General features: G+C 34.7%; 1 protein-coding gene across 2 annotated transcripts in view; it reads right to left on the bottom strand.

Moving 5' to 3' along the window:
• Positions 1 to 6,034: 6,034 nt before the first annotated feature.
• Positions 6,035 to 21,315, bottom strand: part of LOC143246398 (uncharacterized) — a 31,936-nt gene continuing 16,655 nt past the window's right edge. For both annotated transcript variants that reach the window (XM_076493028.1, XM_076493029.1), the window contains exons 2-5: positions 17,036 to 17,262; positions 14,059 to 14,261; positions 12,975 to 13,144; positions 6,035 to 10,438 (exon numbers count right to left, since the gene is read on the bottom strand). In XM_076493028.1, the coding sequence (XP_076349143.1) occupies positions 10,285 to 10,438; positions 12,975 to 13,144; positions 14,059 to 14,261; positions 17,036 to 17,262 (754 nt within the window). In that variant the 3' untranslated portion in view covers positions 6,035 to 10,284. The remainder of the gene's footprint in view (positions 10,439 to 12,974; positions 13,145 to 14,058; positions 14,262 to 17,035; positions 17,263 to 21,315) is intronic.

Below are 21,315 nucleotides of genomic sequence, written 5' to 3'. Positions count from 1 at the left end.
AAGGCTATCTGAGCTAGGCGATCCTAATTTAGCAGTGGAAGACTAAAGGGAAGTCATCACTACCCACCACCAACCTTTGGGCTGTTCTTGATCAACAAACAGGGTAATTGACCATAACTTAATAATGCCCCCATGGCGGAGACATGGTGCATTTACCCGCGAGTGTTGGCTTCCTTTATATAAACATACCTCAGTAAACTGTTTTTCGAGGATTTGAATTTTTTATGAACAAAACGGCCAAGTTGTTACATGTTAAGCATGGGTTATTCACCACCTCCCCTTTCTTTATTCATCGAACCTTTTATTCTTCGTTTTCTCTGGATCCTAATTTAGCAGTGGAAGACTAAAGGGAAGTCATCACTACCCACCACCAACCTTTGGGCTGTTCTTGATCAACAAACAGGGTAATTGACCATAACTTAATAATGCCCCCATGGCGGAGACATGGTGCATTTACCCGCAGTGTTGGCTTCCTTTATATAAACATACCTCAGTAAACTGTTTTTCGAGGATTTGAATTTTTTATGGACAAAACGGCCAAGTTGTTACATGTTAAGCATGGGTTATTCACCACCTCCCCTTTCTTTATTCATCGAACCTTTTATTCTTCGTTTTCTCTGGATGTTTCTTTCATCACTCTGATCATGTATTCTTCTGGTACTAGTCTCCTAACTTGCAACAATGTTAAGCTAGACATCGTGAATATTCCACTGTGGTTCTCTCATCAAACTTGAGCAAACGTTTACTTAATTTCTCTAGTGCTCGTGTTTGAAACCCGCGATCTCTATCTCAGAAAAGACCCAAAAGTACATCAAACTAAGCTAACGTAGAATGTTCCACTGGAGGGAGTGTGACGACAGGTGCTCTAGTTAATTGAATTTAGTAGAGGCTTAAGTTTTGGTTTTGAATCCTCTGTTCTGTAATAGTATCAAATATTTGTTCATCATGACTGGACTCGCCTGTCATAGTTTGTTTGTTTGTTCTTGAATTTCGCTCAAAGCTACATGAGGGCTATCTGCGCTAGCCATCCCTAATTTAGCAATGTAAGGCTAGAAGGAAGACAGCTAGTCATCACCACCCACAGTCAACCCTTTGGCTATTCTTTTAGCAACGAATAGTGGGATTGACTGCCACGTTATAACACCCTCACGCCTGAAAGGGCGAGCATGTTTAGTGCAACGGGGATTCGAACCCACGACCTTTGGATTACGAGTCGAACACCTTAACTCATCTGGTCATGCCGGGCCCTGTCATAGTTTTCTTCTTTCTATACCCAAGTTTTAAGCATATTGGCTTGTGCTTCAAATTCACAAGTTTCATCAGTCGAACCTGATGATGCCAGGTAAACCTGGCGAAACAAAATAAACACAAAATTTTACTATGAACAGCCGATAAGAAAATTTGTGTGAATTTGAAAAAACAAACAGTTATTTTTAGTATTTAATAAATTGCCAAGCTGTTTCGAAAACAGTATTAATTGTTGTTTTGGTGGACATTTAGGGATGATTCTCTGCTCCTTCCTCACAAGAAATGAAAGTATTAATTGTTGTTTTGGGGGACATTTAGGGATGATTCTCTGCTCCTTCCTCACAAGAAATGAAAGTATTAATTGTTGTTTTGGTGGACATTTAGGGATGATTCTCTGCTCCTCCCTCACAAGAAATGAAAGTATTAATTGTTGTTTTGGTGGACATTTAGGGATGATTCTCTGCTCCTTCCTCACAAGAAATGAAAGTATCAATTGTTGTTTTGGGGGACATTTAGGGATGATTCTCTGCTCCTTCCTCACAAGAAATGAAAGTATTAATTGTTGTTTTGGGGGACATTTAGGGATGATTCTCTGCTCCTTCCTTACAAGAAATGAAAGTATTAATTGTTGTTTTGGGGGACATTTAGGGATGATTCTCTGCTCCTTCCTCACAAGAAATGAAAGTATTAATTGTTGTTTTGGGGGACATCTAGGGATGATTCTCTGCTCCTTCCTCACAAGAAATGAAAGTATTAATTGTTGTTTTGGTGGACATCTAGGGATGATTCTCTGCTCCTTCCTCACAAGAAATGAAAGTATTAATTGTTGTTTTGGGGGACATTTAGGGATGATTCTCTGCTCCTTCCTCACAAGAAATGAAAGTATGAATTGTTGTTTTGGGGGACATTTAGAGATGATTCTCTGCTCCTTCCTCACAAGAAATGAAAGTATTAATTGTTGTTTTGGGGGACATTTAGGGATGATTCTCTGCTCCTTCCTCACAAGAAATGAAAGTATGAATTGTTGTTTTGGGGGACATTTAGGGATGATTCTCTGCTCCTTCCTCACAAGAAATGAAAGTAGTTACTTTTCTCTATGCAATCGTTTGAGTAATTTGCTTTTCATACAAAGGTTGTGTTGACTAAAATAGTAGGAAAAAACACAAAAATGACATCTACATAAAATCATTTAAAAAATGTATATAGCTTCTGGTTTGGTGTTCTACAACTGAATCCTTACTGGCCTAGTATATAGCTTCTGGTTTGGTGTTCTACAACTGAATTCTTACTGGCCTAGTATATAGCTTCTGGTTTGGTGTTCTACAACCGAATCCTTATCACTTTTACATTTTTTTTTTTACGAATTTCTGTGCTTTCCGCCTCTTTTGTACTTTTTTTTCGGCGTACAGATATTTAATTATGAAACAGTAATTTATCAATATATACATTGTTAGCATTCCAAAAGTAAGTGGCCCGGCATGGTCAGTTGGTTAAGGCACTCGATTCGTAAGTCAAGGGTCGCGGGTTCGAATTCCCATCACACCAAACATGCTCGTCTTTTCAACCGTGGGGGCGTTATAATGTGACGGTCAATTCCACTATTTGTTGGTAAAAGAGTAGCCCAAGAGTTGGCGGTGAGTGGTGATGACTAGCTGCCTTCCTTCTAGTTTTACACTACTAAATTAGGGATGGCTAGCGCAGATAGCCCTCGTGTAGCTTTGTACAAAATTCAAAACAAACAAAAAACAAGCCAAAAGTAAGTTTCTAGACGTGACTTTTTTTTATAAGTTCTTCGATTTTTTTGACGAACAGGTTTTGAGTCTCTCATTCCTCAACTGAATGGACTCATTACAGAACTCTTAGCAAATGTGACAAGGCAAACTATAATATTTTGCCCTTCGCCACAGTTCAGCGGTTAGCTCCAGCCTTGCGAAGAAACCGTTATTAGAGAATCGGTTTGGTTCTGTTTTGGGAGATAATTAAGACACAAAGTGAATTGTTGAACATTGGGACAATGAAGTTGGATTTCGATTTTTGTTTGTGGAATTTTGTGCAAAGGTACTCGTGAACCATGTGCAATAGCCGTCACTAATTTTGAAACGATAAACCAGAAGGAAGGCAACCATTTGACGTTTCTCACTGCCAGCTCGTGGACTATTCCAAACGAATATTGAGATTTTACTTTTACTTTTATAACGCGCCCGTTGCCTCAAAGTGCGGAGTATGTAGTAATGAGATGAGAATCATGGAACCTCAGATCCACTGTCTGGTATGCTAACCATTGTCACTATTTGCGAATTTATCATAGAGTATTAATTAGTTAAGGTTCTGGTGTCTTGTTTTCTTCGAATAATTTCTTTTCACGTGGTATTCTGCATTGTGATTTGATGGGAACTAAGAGGTAGTCAATATTATCATGAGTATATAATGTACAGTGGTTATTAATTAAAGTTGCTTGAACAAAGGCTACTCAATTTGCTCTCTAATTATTTTATTGCACGTTAATTTTGTATGTAATGGTTTATTTGAAGACTTTGATATTTGATGAATCTACACAGAGACAATAGACAGACCGTATCCCATATTTGATTGTTATTTTTTATTCTATGAGTACCGCCCCGTCAGCCATTGAAGGCAAATACCCCTGTGGCATTTTCCACAGCTTCCAGATGATCACTCCGAGCGTAATTAGTGGTAGTTTTTTATGTACAGAAATTAATTATCTTGCATTTCAAAAATTCAGAAACTCACTCGGGTAGGTGAAAGTTAGAAAGAGAAAGACCTCATAAACATAATCAGTAATTTTGACTTGGACGCTTTCAGTTAATAAGCACGTTTTGTAACGTATATTACCTCAATACATAAAATAATGCCAAAGTATAGCTCTAAGGTTTGTTATATCAGTAGACAAAAATTATGCCAAAATACGAGTATAACGTATGTTGCATCTGTACATAAAATAACAGTCCCCCGCTGGTACAGCGGTATGTCTACGAATTTACAACGCTAAAATCAAGGGTTCGATTCTCCTCGGTGAACTCAGGAGATAGCCCGATGTGGCTTTACTATGAGAAAAACACACACACATAAAATAATGTCAAGAGACACGTAAAACGTATGTTGCATCATTACATAAAATAATGCCAAGTCACGAGCATAACGTATATTACGTCAGTAGACAAAAATTATGAAAAACAATTTACCACATTTGTAGGTTTAATTGGTTATTGACTATGTGATAATGATTTATCTCTAAGCATTGAAAAGACCAACTTTTTACTTTTACGCAAGAAAAATACTAATAATAAGTAAGTAAATATATATATATATGTAGTTTATCAAAATATTTTTCTTGTGTTAAGGTATTGGGTGTTACAAGCGACGATAAATTGATTGGTCATAAAAACTATTTATAAAAGTTGTTACAAGATAGGTAGGTATAATAAACAAAATAAGACCACTGGTTGTTAAAAAAATGTTTCATGTCTTTTCATTACATTTTTACTTATCCATGCTTAACATATCTAAAGTTATTCCGAGTCCTTCCGCTGGTACGACGGTAAGTCTCCGGATTTATAATGCCAAAAACAGGGGTTCGATTCCACTAGGTAGACTCAGCATGTGGCTTTGTTAAAAGAAAACACACACACACATTTGTTGCGAATGTTCATAAGAATAATTATCCTTGGTTGATTATTCAGAAAAGACTTATGAAGGTACGTTTGACTTTTAACTAGCAATGTTCTAGTTATCAGTTACTTAATAATAAACAAAATATCAAATATTTATATCATACCAAGTTTAGTGTTTAATGGATAACTTTATGTTTATTATACTTTTCAATAACTTATAAAAGTAACACGGCCATTCACAGTCAAGAAACTATAACTGATGCTTTAATAAATTAGTATTCAATGACTTATGTAGAATACAGAATATTATATTTAATAATAAAAGAGAAATGAACTAATTTAGAAACTTCAAGTCATGTTTCAAAAATGATTTGTTAAATATATGATTTATCTGGTTATTTTATAGTTAATTGATAAACAGCTAATAACGGTATTGCCAACTAGTGGCATCTAATATATTACATGTTGTGTCATTTCTTCTACTTATGTAGATGTTTCTTTTTCTATTAGTAATGTTTTTTTTTTTCATGTTAGAGGAGATGCACTTTGTTCAAGCGTAAATCTATATTTTGCTTTATTATGTCTTCTTTCCATGAATTAGATTTATTGTAGTTAAAATTGTTAACAAAATATTATATTATCTAGTATATAAATAAAATTGAACTGAGTTACGTCGTGAAAAAACAAGCTATCAAAGTAAATGATGGTAAAAAGTCAAATCCTAAAAAAACAAACTGTTTAAATAAACGATATTGCAAATTTTACATCATTTTGAAAAAAAACTGTCAAAGTATACGATGGTATAAATCTTACAACGTAGAAAATAAACTGCCAACATATACGATGGCATAAATTTTACAACGTATCAAACAAGCTGTTAACGTGTACGATGGTATAAATCTTTCAACGCAGAAAACAAACTGCCAACATATACGATGGTATAAATTTTACAACGTATAAAACAAACTCTCAACATATACGATGGTATTAATCTTACAACGTATAAAACAAACTGCCAATGTGAAGAACGGTACAAGTTTTATATCAAATAAAAATATTTAAATTGTTTTTATATCTAAGGGTGAACTTAATTGCTCGTATAAAGAATTGTTTTTCAAATACACAATTATTTTTTGATAAACAACTGACCTCTGTTTCATGCGTGTATTTTTTTATTGACCGACATTAGACTTTTACAAAGCAAACATTTAAATACATCAAATAATCATTTTTCTTCAAACTTCCCAGTTTACGCTCTTTGTTTGTTAATTGACTATAATAAAATACTTCGAAACGCAATACATACTTTCTAAAGTAAAATGGAAGCATTAAAAATATTAATTTGTAGTAATTAAAATTTTATTAGTTTGCATCTTTTACCTTACGAACACAACTATAAAAGCATGTATTAAAAATATATTATTTTGAAGCCAATGAAAGTATGATTTGCGTCTTTCGTTCCTGTTTTATTTCTAATTGAAAATGCTACAAATGTTTGTATATATATGTATGTATATGTAACATCACAGTTTCGTCTTCCTGTCGTCATTACGTCAGTATTATTTATTGCATTAAAACTGTCGTTTAAATTTCCTATCATTTCATAACAAATGTTTGAAAACCGAATAAAGAATTATATATGTAAAAACGGCTGGTATGGGTAGAGAAAGCTCTATGTAGAGGAGCGAACAACGTTTCGAATTTCTTTGGTCATCGTCATCGAAGAAGGTCGAAACGTTGTTTGCTTCTCTACATAGAGCTTTCTCTACCCATACCAGCCGTTTTTACATATATAATTTTCTCTAGAAGTGGGTTTTATCGTTATCACGAATAAAAAATAATCGTTCCTAATTTTAATACATCTTTCAAACTGATTCCAGTGTGTAATAATTTAACAATAAAAGCTGTGTTGCTTAGGTGTGTTATATAATGCTTGGTCAACTAGCCAACATTAATACATACTTTAAACTCGGTCAATAGTCATCGACCATTTCTACCATATATGAGAAAAATGTGTGAAAGAAACAACATTAGAACTGCAAGAGTATACAGACAAGTCTGTAGTGATTTCAATCTTTTTTTTTTCTTTCAAATGTTCATTTTAGGTGCCATCAACCAGAAGTGAATGTCTTAACAACCATTACGTAATATTATTACTCTTGTCATGAAGTAAAACATTAAAAACTTGAATTTTAGTTTTAAAAAATGTTATATTTTAGTAATAACTTCAATATGAAAGTACTCCAATCTCTAAGTGGTAAAGTTTGGACTCACCCGTAGTCTACTTATTTTAAAAAAAGTGATCGACGTAACAGTTTTTGAGAGAAATTTGAATCTCTTAAATTAATAGTATTGAGTGGGTATACTTACTTTTGCAACAGTAGCTTAGCGTGATTTTTGGATAGTATTTCAACATATTGTTTGGTTATTGTTAGAAGCAAAGTTACGCTGAAGTACCTGTGTTCAGTTTACCACAGGTATCGAAACATAATTTTTAGTGTTGTAAGGTGAGCTACTGGGTATAGAGAAGAGTTTCACCATTTTGCTTGGTTGGGTTGTTGTTAGCACAAAGTTACACTCTTGACTATCTGTGCTCACTTCACCACGGGTATCGAAAGCTGATTTTTAGTGTTGTCTGCAGTCTTACTGTTGATCTACTGGGGAGGTCACCCTTTTGCCTTTTGGGCTGAGATCAAACCAGTGTCTTGCATGCCAGACTGTAGGTTTAGAATTCTGTTCTTTGAGTTTCATAACTAATGAAAAGATAAAACAAAAAAGAATCGCGTTCCACATTTTTGGGTCCTAGATGTTTTATAACAGAGGGGGTCAAATTGCTTTGCGGCTTGACAACAGTGACCCAAGAGCTGACAGTGGGTGGCGCTAACTGCCTTTCCTCTAGTCTATCACTTCAAGATTAAGTTGTTATTGCAGTAATCACCAAGAAATGTAACAAACAAATGTAGTTTTTTATGGAACTTTAGAAAGTAAATGTATAAATGTTATGTTATATGGTACTAATAATATGAAAAGAACACATATAATTCAAATTGTTAGTTTTGTATTATTTAAGTATAAGTTCAGTGTAACTCTGATGTAATAATAAAAGTGTATATCTTTAAATAAACTTATGCTCGGATATAACACATTTGATAATTTAAGAAACTGATAAAATAAGTGTGTATATTTGTAAGGGAATTAACACATGTAACTAAACTCATATGACAGTTTAAGAAATTAATTAAATAAATGTGCACACTTCACAACCTTTAAGCTCTAGCTATGGCGGCTGTTTGATCAAATAAACAGATTCTGTATTTTAAAAAAACAACAAAAAACATTTGAGTTATTTTATGTACAGTGAACTACATTGTTTCTTATATTGCCACACGTTACATTCATAAACTCAAGTTAAGACGAAAACCACGTGTCTTCTCAAATATGTACTCATGATGGCGTCGCTAACTCGAATCAAGGCCATATTCAAAATACATTAATTGATGGGACTTAGCAGCTTTGACGTAAAGTTAGTTGATAGAGACAATAATAACGTAGTTCAACTGTCTGTTAAACAAAGACTTTGTGTAATAATGTGAACGAAAACGCAGGAAAAAATTTCAAACTGGGGATTCTGAAAACGAGGAATAGGATGCGTATTTTTAAAGTTTTTTGTTATACAGAAAATAGTTTATTTTGTGCATTTCAAAATTATGTGTACAGACCAAACAACGTGAATTCTGTAAGGAATAAGGCATAACTACATTAAAACAAACCACAACATATAGTGATGAAGCTAAACTATCAGTAAACCGACTTCTTGCGTCATTTTTACTTCACTTCAAAGGGAAGTTATTTTAGTGTCAATAATGTAAGTGGAAATTGTGTTCACCCAATTTGTAAAGAAAGTGTTGCTTATTCTGTAGTTCAGTTGAAGAGAGATTAATTTTAGTGTTGGTATTCAGTTAACAACTAATAAAGAGAGTTATGAGAGTCTCGTGAGATAGTTGAATCAAGCTCAGATTCAGTGATCAAAGTCGGGACGAGTTATAGTTGTTACTAATATTTACTTTAGTGTCATGACTTCACTGATGTTAATAAGAACGTCATTCTTGTTTGATTCGAATGAAGATTAAAACATACGAAGTGTCTATTCTATTACACTTCGGTAATGACGTAATGTTACTCACTTAATGGTGAGAACATTAACAGTTCGGTTAATGTGCAGCTTAGGCGAACTTGGTATCTAAGATCAATTGTTAAACAAATCATATTCAGTTAAAAGTTAACAGCAGAAGTTGTCTTAAAGCCGACATGTTGAGAATATGGTAATGAAAATTAACATGATAACTGAAAATGAGAGTTCTCTTAGTCTGAAACATTAATTTATAACAATAAAACAACATAAATGTCTACATTTTCAGCTAATAGCGAAAGTAATGTTAATATTTATGTTATATCCATTGAGTAATATTACTATCAGATTGAACTACTGTTCAGAGAAATCGTTTTGTCTGTTTTACACTCAAGATAATAACGAGATTCATTTCCAAACGTTGATCGCTTCATTTCTCTGGAGTTATATAAAGCAGTCACTATAATATCTGTAGAGTAGATGAAGCTTAAACAGTAGTGAAATTTCTGCGCCTGCATTTTGTGTCTGACTTTTCTTGGTAGTCTAAACAATATGAGTGTTAAATCACTTGAATGTGAGAATAGTGTAGTCAGAATAATATGATTGTTAAATCACTTGGATGTGAGAATAGTGTAGTCAGAATAATATGATTGTTAAATCACTTGGATGTGAGAATAGTGTAGTCAGAATAATATTGTTGTCAGATTATTCTGTATTAAAAATACGTTAGTCATTAATATAATTGTTCGATTAGTAGTTAAAAAAAACATTATTGGTAGATTAGTTTGACATAAGAACAGTTAATAAAAGTAAATAATGAAGCATTATCTTTAACATTTACTTCAATAAAACTGATGCGCTAATATTCAACACAAATTAACTGGTATTTTAATTTTCAAGTACACTATGTTTCGGGCGGAAATCCTTCCTCAGATTAGTCCTAGATACATAAGGTACTTGATAAATTACATAAAAATAACAGTTTGTGCTGTACTTTACCTTATCAAAGTTTCGTTAAAGTGAGGTTACTGTACGAAGAATAGTATTAATGTTGAAATAGTGCTTCATGAGAGTAAATTTGTGTTCAACTTTATTTGAAGAAAGTAATATAATGTCAGTGATCAGGTTTTGAAAACCTTTTAGAGAACACTTTTAGTTCAGTTCAAATATCTGTAATATTTAAACCACTTCCTTCACGTGTAGATTATTGTTAAAGTATCTTGGTCTCCGCTTTTCAAAGTCAGCTGTTAGCGAGGCCAATGTTAATGCACCAATTTAGCTGACAGTAAGTGTGGAATAGTGCCTAAAAGTGTTATTTCGAATCAGGAAAGGGATTAGGATCCCTAGTGCCAGTATAGAAACACCCAATACGTTAATAACTAGTGCATGTTCTGTCAGATCTTCGTAGCTCTCGCTCTTGCCTTCACCGCTGTGAAAAGATACAAAATATTACTGAAACTGAATATGGCAACAACACCTACTCAGAAGAAATTAGCCAAAAATAAACAAGATATATTAACTGTTCCTTACTAAAGGAACTAGAGACACCAGACACAACTGAATGAAAATTATTAATTTTAGTTTCTGTTGATGATGTAGGCTTAAGGTCGAAATTTATTTTTTAAGGGGAGACAAAGATCATGTTTGATACGGTTTTAAGTGTTTATTATAATTTTCCTCTTTTGCTGAGAAGGGGTGTATTTTAAAACATATTTAGAATCATAACTGAAGTAACATGAAAACTCTTCAGAGAAAGGAAGTAGCATAACAGTACAATATATTGTTTATATTTCGACAAATCGGGTATTTACTCGAGATAAAAGAAAAAGGGTTAGTTCTTTGAATAACACATTAAAAATAAGAAAGAAATTCATAAAAGATACAAATGTATGAAAAAAATATTAACTTGTAATCGAGGCAAACTACCTATGTAGATCACAGCTTTTAGTCCTAACTATTTGACGTAATCTTCTTTGACCTTCAGAAAATTACTTAAGTCATTAGATTTACCTTAAGTCTCTCTTTCTACTAGAAGTCCAGCTAACATATTAAGGAATTTAGCTTAACCTGCCTTCAGACAGAGCCTACATACCTTTCAGACATAGAGGTAAATCGCGTAATCTATCCTAGTCTAGTTTATTATACCTTCTAGCATCTAGTTATCCAAATACAAACCATTGCTTGTTTTACCTCCAGACATCTAATTAATCAACACGACCTGTGTTACCCATGCCTCCAGATGCCAACTTAAGATATACGGCATATCCAAGTCCTTATTTCCTGTAGACAACCAGTTTACCAATAGGCTACACCTAAATGTAATTAAATCACTTGGGATACCAGAATTTTTAAAAATTAAACTCAACGTAAGTCACATTCCCAGATTTATCTTACCTCAAAGAACCGAGTTAAGTTACGTGGGATACCAAAATATTTAAACATTCAAATGAACATAAGTAACATATTAAAATGTATCTTACCTCAAAGAATCGAGTTAAGTCACCTGGAATACCAAAATATTTGCACTCTTGTGCAAATTAATTGAAACAAGACGGAAATTTACGATTGTTTTCAATTTTTTGCGTTTTATTTCTGAGAATCCAAAAATTACTCACAAATTAATACATGATATGACCGCCTTTATTTTTCAGGAGATCATTAATCTGCTTTGGCATCGAGTCCACGAGTTGACTGCAATTTTTACTAATTTTTGGATCGCGGTACCACACCTCAATTATGGCCTCAATTAGATTATCTTTCTTAGTACAGTCTTTTCTCTGAAGTCTTTCTTTACAAATCGCCCAAAGATTTTCAATAGGATTTAAGTTCGGAGAGTTTTCAGGCCAGTCCAACACCTTTATTCGCGTTGTAGTCATAAAATTCTTCACAAGTTTCGATGTGTGGCACGGAGCCAGATCTTGCTGAAAAATGCCAGATACATCTGGAAATCTTTTTCAATTCTGGAACGACTCTTCTCTGCAAAACTTCGATGTACTGTGGTCCTCGCATCATACCTTCTACGATATGTAAGCCTCCGACGTCATAGTAGCTGAAAAAGCCACAAAACACCTTCAAAAGATGTTTTACGAACTGATTGATGTGAGATTCTCGAAGTTTCTCACCTGGAGATCTGCAAACATGCAGACTTATTTGACCCTGTACGAAGAAATGAGTCTCGTCACTGAATAACACCTTCCTCCATTGTTTTTGCGTCCAGTTCCTCTATTTCAGACCCCATTAATACCGTTTTTTCTTCATTGAGTTGGTAAGAAGTTGTTTTGTGACTGGTCTCCTTGCCCTTCTAACGCAATTTCGAATGACGTAATATTTCTCAAAATGTCGTCATATATCCCAAAAATAGATCGACCGTACTGCAAAACACAGCTAATGACGCCGTCTGTGTGAAAAAATGACTATTAAAGGAAATCAGCGGGTCCAGCGAGCCTACACCGGCCTCCATGCTGAAAATATTGTAAAATGACCATTTGTTTCAATTAATTTGCACAAGGGTGTAAACATTTAAATTAACATAAGTAACATACTAAAATGTATCTTACCTCAAAAAATCGAGTCAAGTCACCTGGGATACCAAAATATTTAAACATTTAAATTAACGTAAGCCATACACCTTCATCTATCTTACCCCAAAGAATCGAGATAATCCACTTGGGATAGCAAAATATCTACTCATTAAAATTAACGTCAGTGACATACTTAAGTCCATCCTAACTACAAACATCAACAAACACCAACAAAACCTATTTCATCTATGCGAGTTTCGCTTTTTTACAGACAGTAAGTTAGCCCACGTAATTAATTGAGTCAATATGTCATATACATAAAGTTAACTTATTAGTATTAAGTCCGTTTTATCTTCAGACATTAAATTAAACTTATTCAAATGTGATTTTACCTTACTTCGAGACGACTAATTTTTCATTAAATATGAAATTAAAATATCTTACCTTAGTTTATGCCGAGCTGTTTGCATCAAGCCTGTGAGGCAAGTTACTATAGCCATGCCAAAGACAATTAGTCCAAAAGTTATATGTGTTGGCAGCAATCGCTGCCGAAACTTGACTGTAGCGTTGTCACAGCAGAGGAACACCAAGAAGGAAACGAACCCTACCATAAACTAAAAACACGTGGTTAAACATGTGCACATAACATTTGGAAGTTTAGTAACTTAACACTGATATGTACTCAACATCTGGAGGTTTAGTATCATGTAAACGTAATAACATTTAAATAAAAATTAGATTGATATCTTTGAGTTTTGATGCATTATTTGTTTATGTAAGATGTTTCTGAAAATAACATTTCAGAAAATTATAAAATTGTCAATGCAGGAAACCTTTAGATGGTAATACAAATAAAAGTATAGTTGCACAATAGTCGATACAAAGGTCAGTGATACTAATAGCTTCAGTATTACCAAACTGAAAAAAAAAACAATATTGTTTTTCTAAACATTAGTTTGTATTTTATATATCTATGGCCGCTTGAGATTTTCCATATAAAAATCAAACATATATAAAATGATTTTCAGATTGGTAATATTTTCATTTATATGCTTCAATTTTCTATCCTAAGTGTGTTTATCTTTTGTTTTCTTTTGAATGAGCTTTTGCTATCTTATAAGTCGTGCTTTTCGTGAAAAATAAAGGTCCAATTATAACCCAAACGTCTGATTTGAAAACCTTAAATACCATTCAACACGTAGATTGTATTCGAGAAACCAATTTATAAAAACTTCAAGATAATTTTTTCTATAAAAAGGTCTTTCTTGAGTTATCTATGGACGTTTCATTTATGGAAATCTATGAATTGAGAAATCTGATTGTGTTTTCCTGGTGGAAAAGTCAGCTACAGATTTAATTCATAACATATGTTTAAACATGTTAAGTAAAATTCATGTGGTGAAAAAAGCGTTAGACTCAGGCGTAAAATGTTTCTCGCTAAGCTGGGTATAGTATGATAATATTCTAACTAAGAAAACACGCCAGTTCTCGAAAAAAACACACACAAAAAAACAGCATTTTAACTCACCTGCAACGCAAACATTCCCATGGTAGCAAGGCCAACCCAGGAATGTAAACTGTAGAAGTGTTTGTCTCCAGCGTCTTCATGGGCTTTAATTGATGACATCAGGCCAGCTGTGACAGACGATATGGTCAAGACAAAGAAAGTGGAATGGATCACTTTGGTGTAGATCTTCTTGCAACAAGCAAAACAACGGTATGCGAGGATCGCTGTTGGGAATAAGTCTTGATTAGAATATTGCATAATGAAATATAATGGTCGGTAGAAACATTTTAATTTCTACTGCTTGACATGATGTGATTACTAACACAACAGATAAGATAGGCTACAGAATCCATTCAGTAAAATAAAATGAAACAATATGTGGCATAACATTTTTTTTATGGTTAAGCTATATCTGCACAGTGGTAAACACTTTAAATATTTGTAACGTTAAACTGATTACATAATCAATGAACAGCAGCGTAAGAAGCGCTGGGGGTTTCCAACTTTTTAAACTGTCCCAGTAAAAATGCATCAAAATTATGAAAGTCACTCGCAGGAAAATAAATGAAATGTAATCCAGAACCCAAGATCTTCCCAGTCCTCAAGGGAAACCATTAACTTGGTCATAATAGACACGCCTGTAAAGCAGATTTCCTTACTTCAATCGATCAAATAAACTTTGACCACCCCACCTATAATTTATCTCCTACACCTTAGCTGAATCAGCCTGATTTTTTCCCATGATTAAACTGTGTATACTTACGCCAACACTGCAAACCAGTGACAAAACTTCTTATAAACGTTCACATGAAATACGACTTAATTAGTATCCTTATATCAACTCGTCGATATAATTTCTTGGTTGGAAGTCATAATTAAAACCTGATCGTGTTACCAGTTATTTACTTGGATACGCGAGTATTTTAAGTAATTTAACGTCCACTACGGGATCAATATTATACGTGTATTTATTTTTATTTCTGCTTGTTGCTTGTTTATTTCGTTTGATTTTGAATTTCGCGCAAAGCCATAAGAGAGCTGCCTGCGCTAACCGTCACTAATTTAGGAGTGTAAAATTAAAGAGAAGGCAGCCATCACCACCCACTGCCAACTCTTGAGCTACGCTTTTATCAACTGATCATCATATTATAACGTTCCCACGGCTGAAAGAGCAAACATGTTAGGTGTGACGGAGATTCGAACCCGCAGCTCTCGGATAACGAATCGAGTGCCTTAACCACTAGGCCATGCTGGGCCTTCCTTAAACACACTGGAAAAGGTAAAATTGGGAAAAGGTAAAAGTATGTGATGTTACACGTGTTAAGGCACTGATTGTCAGACCAAAATTACAATAAAAGTTGTGCACATTGAAAACGGAGGAAAACATCGGATTTTTCGCCAAAACGCATTCGTGTCCAATAAATTTGTTTGAGAGATCTGCATGTTCTGCAAGTGCAAAATCCCTATAAAAGTGACGGGTTCTTGGTTTCCATAGCTCAGTGTTAAGCCACCGACACGCAATACAGTTACGCCAAGACTGACCGAAGCACAACGCAACAACGCCATTGGTCGCTTGGAAGCAGGCGAATCTCGATCAGATGTTGCCAGAGCTGTGAATGTCCACCCAAGCACCATCACAAGGCTATGGAATCGTCACCAACAACATGGATCAACTCGTGACCGTCCACGATCTGGCAGACCTCGTGTGACCACGCCCGCACAAGATCGCTACATCCGGTTACGTCATCTTCGGGATAGGACCACCACTGCGACGTCTACTGCCTCAACCATACCAGGGCTGCGTAGGATTTCCGATCAGACCGTACGCAACCGTCTACGAGATTCTTAGGCCCCATGTGCAACCCATCATGGTGAACGTCAACATTTAATAAAATAAAGGATTTTCTAAACTCTTCTGTAATACAGGTGTTAGGCCTGGCATAGCCAAGCGTGTTAAGGCGTTCGACTCGTAATCCGAGGGTCACGGGTTCGAATCCTGGTCGCACCAAACATGCTCACCCTTTCAGCCGTGAGGGTGTTATAATGGTAAACGAGTAGCCCAAGAGTTGACAGTGGGTGGTGATGACTAGCTGCCTTCCCTCTAGTCTTACACTGCTAAATTAGGGACGGCTATCGCAGATAGCCCTCGAGTAGCTTCGCACAAAATTCAAAAACAAAAAAAACAATACAGGTGTTTTTTCTTGTTTTCCCAAAGACTCCGCACGACGAGGTAGTTAGCGTGCTCTACTACCAGTTTAAGTGTGTGAGTTCGAATCCCCGTTACATGAAACATACTCATACTTCCAGCCATGGGGGTTATAATGTTAAAGTTAATCCAACTATTCTTTGGTAAAGGAGTACTCCAAGAGTTGGTGGTGATTGCCTTCCCTCTAATCTTACATTGCTAAATCAGGAAGTCTAGAGCAGATTGCCCTCGTGTAGCTTTGCACGAAATTTACCCTCCCCCACAAAAAATAAAACAAAGTAATAAACAATAACAGAAACAAGTCTTCTCAAACTGGTTTCGCAGTTTTTATGAAGTTTTCAACTCTATCTTATCAATGATTAAGACTAATTTATTTTTGACAGTATCGATTAGAACACAAAGTGAGGTCCATTAGCCAATCAGTAACGTATTTTGTGCTTTAATCGTCCTCTCACGATAATTATCTGCGAGCTTCAAAAACCTAATGAGTTGATGAAGGGGAGAATAAATCAATGCGCCATCTTGAACAACAAGCATAGACAAACAGATAACATCATCGGAACGTGCGTCCTGTGTCCTTCTGACCATTAATGAAATTAATGAAGATCAACTATTATTCAAATGAATTCATGTTTAAAATTAGACGAAAACAGTTTAATGATTTTTCCTTTCAAAAGTAAATGATTTATTCTTCATGTAGGGTTAACTAATAGAATCATTATTATATTTTTATATTAATGGAATATTCGAACTGATTATGTACGATAAAGAATACAGACGTATTTGACTGACCTTGTCCGTTGAAAAAAATGAATCCACCAATCATCAGAATGTAATGCAGATTAAGCTGTTTAGAAACATCCTGGGTCCAGGCTACGCCTCCGCAATAATGAATGATCCAAAACATGCAAAGGCCAAACACACCAAACAACAACAACTCAGCTATAAAAACTAAAAAGCCAAAACCACACCTTACTAAAACTGGCATGCCTGACCTCTCTTCAGAGTTTTTATTGTTCCTGTGTCAAAAAAAAGTAATATTTGCATTATTTGAATCAAAAATACTATAATGTTTTACTAAGTAAGAACTAAATAACGCCAGATCATACTATAATGTTTTACTAAGTAAGAACTAAATAACGCCAGATCATACTATAAAGTTTTACTAAGTAAGAACTAAATAACGTCAGATCATACTATGATGTTTTACTAAGTAAGAACTAAATAACGCCAGATCATACTATAATGTTTTACTAAGTAAGAACTAAATAACGCCAGATCATACTATAATGTTTTACTAAGTAAGAACTAAATAACGCCAGATCATACTATAATGTTTTACTAAGTAAGAACTAAATAACGCCAGATCATACTATGAAGTTTTACTAAGTAAGAACTAAATAACGTCAGATCATACTATGATGTTTTACTAAGTAAGAACTAAATAACGCCAGATCATACTATAATGTTTTACTAAGTAAGAGCTAAATAACGCCAGATCATACTATGATGTTTTATTAAGTAAGAACTAAATAACGCCAGATCATACTATAATGTTTTACTAAGTAAGAACTAAATAACACCAGATCATACTATGATGTTTTACTAAGTAAGAACTAAATAACGCCAGATCAAAATTAGCTTACATAGTGCTGTTTCAGTAAAATATGTCTAAAATTAGGTCAAAATGTAGAACTTCTGCCAAAAACAAATAAATTAGAATATTGGTAAACATCCAACACTGGCAAACAATTTCAAGCCAGGATCTTCAAAATAAAATGAAAAATTTGACAGGGTTATCAAACTGATACAGATAAAAAAATGTCTCAGTTAATCAAGTTACCTTCCAAATCGAAAAAAATAATATTATACCATTTATCAAACACTAAAGCATTTCGTCAAACATTATGAGATAAATATCACATTTACTAACATACTGTTTCATTCTTTTATTGTACCCTGGGGTGTCAAAGATAGGTTAACGCATTTACAACACTAAAATCCGGAGTTCAATTCCCCGCGGTGGACAACATTTGATGCTAGAAACACCAACAAACATTCTTCTGCTACAGGTAGGTCAGGTGGTTAAGGCACTCGATCCGTAATTGGAGGGTCGTGGGTTCGAATCGGCGTTACACCAAATATGCTCGCGTTATATGGGGCGTTATAAAATTATGGTCAATCCTACTGTTTGTTGATAAAAGAGTAGCCCTTGAGTTGGTGGTGGGTGGTGATGACTAGCTGCCTTCCCTCTAGACTTACACTGCTAAATTAGGGACGGCTAGCGCAGATAGCTCTCGCGTAGCTTTGCGCAAAATTCAAAACAAACTAAACTGCTACGTGATTTATACCATTACAGACAAACTGAATACCTAGTTTTGGGACATAAAATTTCAGTGTTAATTATTTATTACAGTTTTTAGTTGTTTAATTTTTAATGAATGTCAGCAAAAAAAGATGTCACGATGTTAACATATGAGCTTGTTGTTTAAAGTATTTCAGTTTGTTGATATTAACTTTTAAGAGTACTGCAAAATTTTAAGACCAATGATAATCGATAGGGATCAATGGTGAATCAATAGAACAGCCTGTGAATCGAGAGTGAGGTTAAAACAAATAAATTGATCTGGTTTCTCAAAATGAGTTTTGTAGTAGACGATAGGAAGTATCAGGAGGTACCACTAGTAGTAAATTAATAAACATCGACTTGTAAGCAAAATAGGCCCGGCATTGCCAAGTGGTTAGAGCGCTCGACTCGTAATCTGCGGTTTGTGGGTTCGAATCACCGTCACACTAAACTTGTTCGCCCCTTTCAGCCGTGGAGGCGTTATTAGTTGATCACCAATCCCAGTATTCGTTGGTAAAAGAGTAGCACAAGAGTTGGCGGTGGGTGGTGGTTAGTAGCTGCTTTTCCTTTAGTCTTACACTAATAAATTAGGGACGCTTAATGCAGATAGCCCTCGTGTAGCTTTGCGCAAAAAAAACACACAACACAACACAACACAGTAAGAATAATTATATCTATTGTAAGAAATATACACGTTTCGATAGTACATTGGTCTCTCTTTTTCATGCGCTTTCCGCTTGTACAGCGGTATGTCTATGGATTTACAACGCTAAAATCAGGGATTCAATTCCCCTCGGTGGGCTCAGCAGATAGCCCGATGTGGCTTTGCTATAAGAAAAACACACTCACACACTTTTTAATCTACAATAAATGTCATTGTGTTTACAAACCGTTCTTTTTTAATTAACTACTGTGTTTAACTAATTAACTACTGTAATAGCAAAACATGTTTCTTTTCACAACTACGGTATATCACACCTGTTTCACAGGCTTTATGTGTTAGGTTAGTTTGTTTTTTTGAAATTTACGTAAAGCTACACAAGGGCCCTCTGCTAGGTAGCCGTCTCTAATTCAACTGTGAATCGTGGGATTGTAACGCTCCCACGGATGAAAGGACGATTATATTTTTGAGATGAGGATTCGAACTCGTGGCCTTCAGATTGCGTGTAAAACTCCCCTAACCATCTAGTCGTGCCGGGCCTCAAGTATTTGGATAAAGTAATCAGAAATCCGCATTCCCATCTAGTTACACTGCTGTCATCTTTGTGTTTTCTATTAAAATAAATATTTAAATTTTTAATTAGGAGTTTTATTTGTCTGTAGCTAAGCGCAAAACTATACAAATGGTTATGTGTGCGCTGCCTTCCACGGGTGACGAAATCCGATTTCTAATAATGTAAGTCCACAGACATACTGTTAAGCCACTGGGCTTCAATCAGAAGTTAAAGAATCCTAAAAATCATTTAATGAAAAAGTAAAGAGTAATAAAAAGAACGAAGTTGTTGTGTTAATTTCATTATTCAAATTTAAAAAAAAAGATATATAGTATAGCATCTATATAGCTTTGACGAACTATAAAATTAACGTCCAATACGTCTTAAAGTGTGTAACATCGCACACAAACAAAAAAAACAACAACTAAACCTACCCTGAGTGATAAACATAACTGATCCCCCCCCCGGTTTTCCTTTCCAATACGTTCATGATAAAAAAAATATTAACGTTAGAGCACCTTTTATAACTTGTTACTCCTATTTTTATATTATTTTAAGAGCATATACTTTCTATAACTTTTGGCTACAAAAAGTGAACACTAGTTTAGATGTGCATACCTTCTGATCATATATCTCTCTTTTTTTATTTAACTTGAAAAGTTTTTCTTCTGTTAGAGGCATGTGAATGTGCTGCATTTGATAAAGGTGTATTCCTGTTGCTGTTGAATTTTTCTCTCTTTAGATGTCCCGTTCAGTGAGACACATTTTAGTGTTTTCACTTTGTAGTTTGTACTTAGGGTTTATTTGAGTGTTTCACATGACCACTTCTACTTGGTTTCGCCTTACTCGTTGACTAAAATCGGGATTAATGGATCTATTTAAGTTTTGTTTCTAATGATACCTTTTAAAATAGAATGCAGGATCTCCCAATGTGACAACGGTAAGTCTACGAACTTAGAACGCTAAAATTCGGGGTTTGTTTCCCTCCAATGTGCTCAGAAGATAGTCTAATGTAGCCTTTCTCTAAAACTAACAAAATGTATGATTGGTAGCCAACTTTAAGGGCTAAGTTTTATCTCCAGTTAACGACTTATATATTCCTATTTTTCGTTTCTACAGAATAAGCCACTTTCACACAGCAATGCATAAAAAGTGGTTGGTAGTTTATATGTGGAAATTGTGGTGACTCGAGCATCCAAATGCGCCCTTAATTTAAATTTGTTTTGCGTCTGCAAAGGAATATGACATCGATATGATAGTGTATCGCTTACTGATGTGTGGTTTAGTCTACTGCTACAACTAACCTTTTCACAGGGACACACACACTTCCGTTCCATATCTGTAACTTTTATTTGGCTGTTGCATCTGTGTGCACTGCTAAGTATTTTGAGAGTGGTTATCGAATATAGGTTATATTTAAACATGTGTGTCTGTACGTATATATATGTGTACGTTATCTTACAACATACTTATAAACGTATGCGGACTTACAACGTTAGAAACCGGGTTTC

This window comes from Tachypleus tridentatus, chromosome 3 (genome assembly GCF_004210375.1).
Source record: "Tachypleus tridentatus isolate NWPU-2018 chromosome 3, ASM421037v1, whole genome shotgun sequence".
Classification (NCBI taxonomy): Eukaryota; Metazoa; Arthropoda; class Merostomata; order Xiphosura; family Limulidae; genus Tachypleus; species Tachypleus tridentatus.
This window is presented reverse-complemented; position numbering and strand designations above follow the sequence as displayed.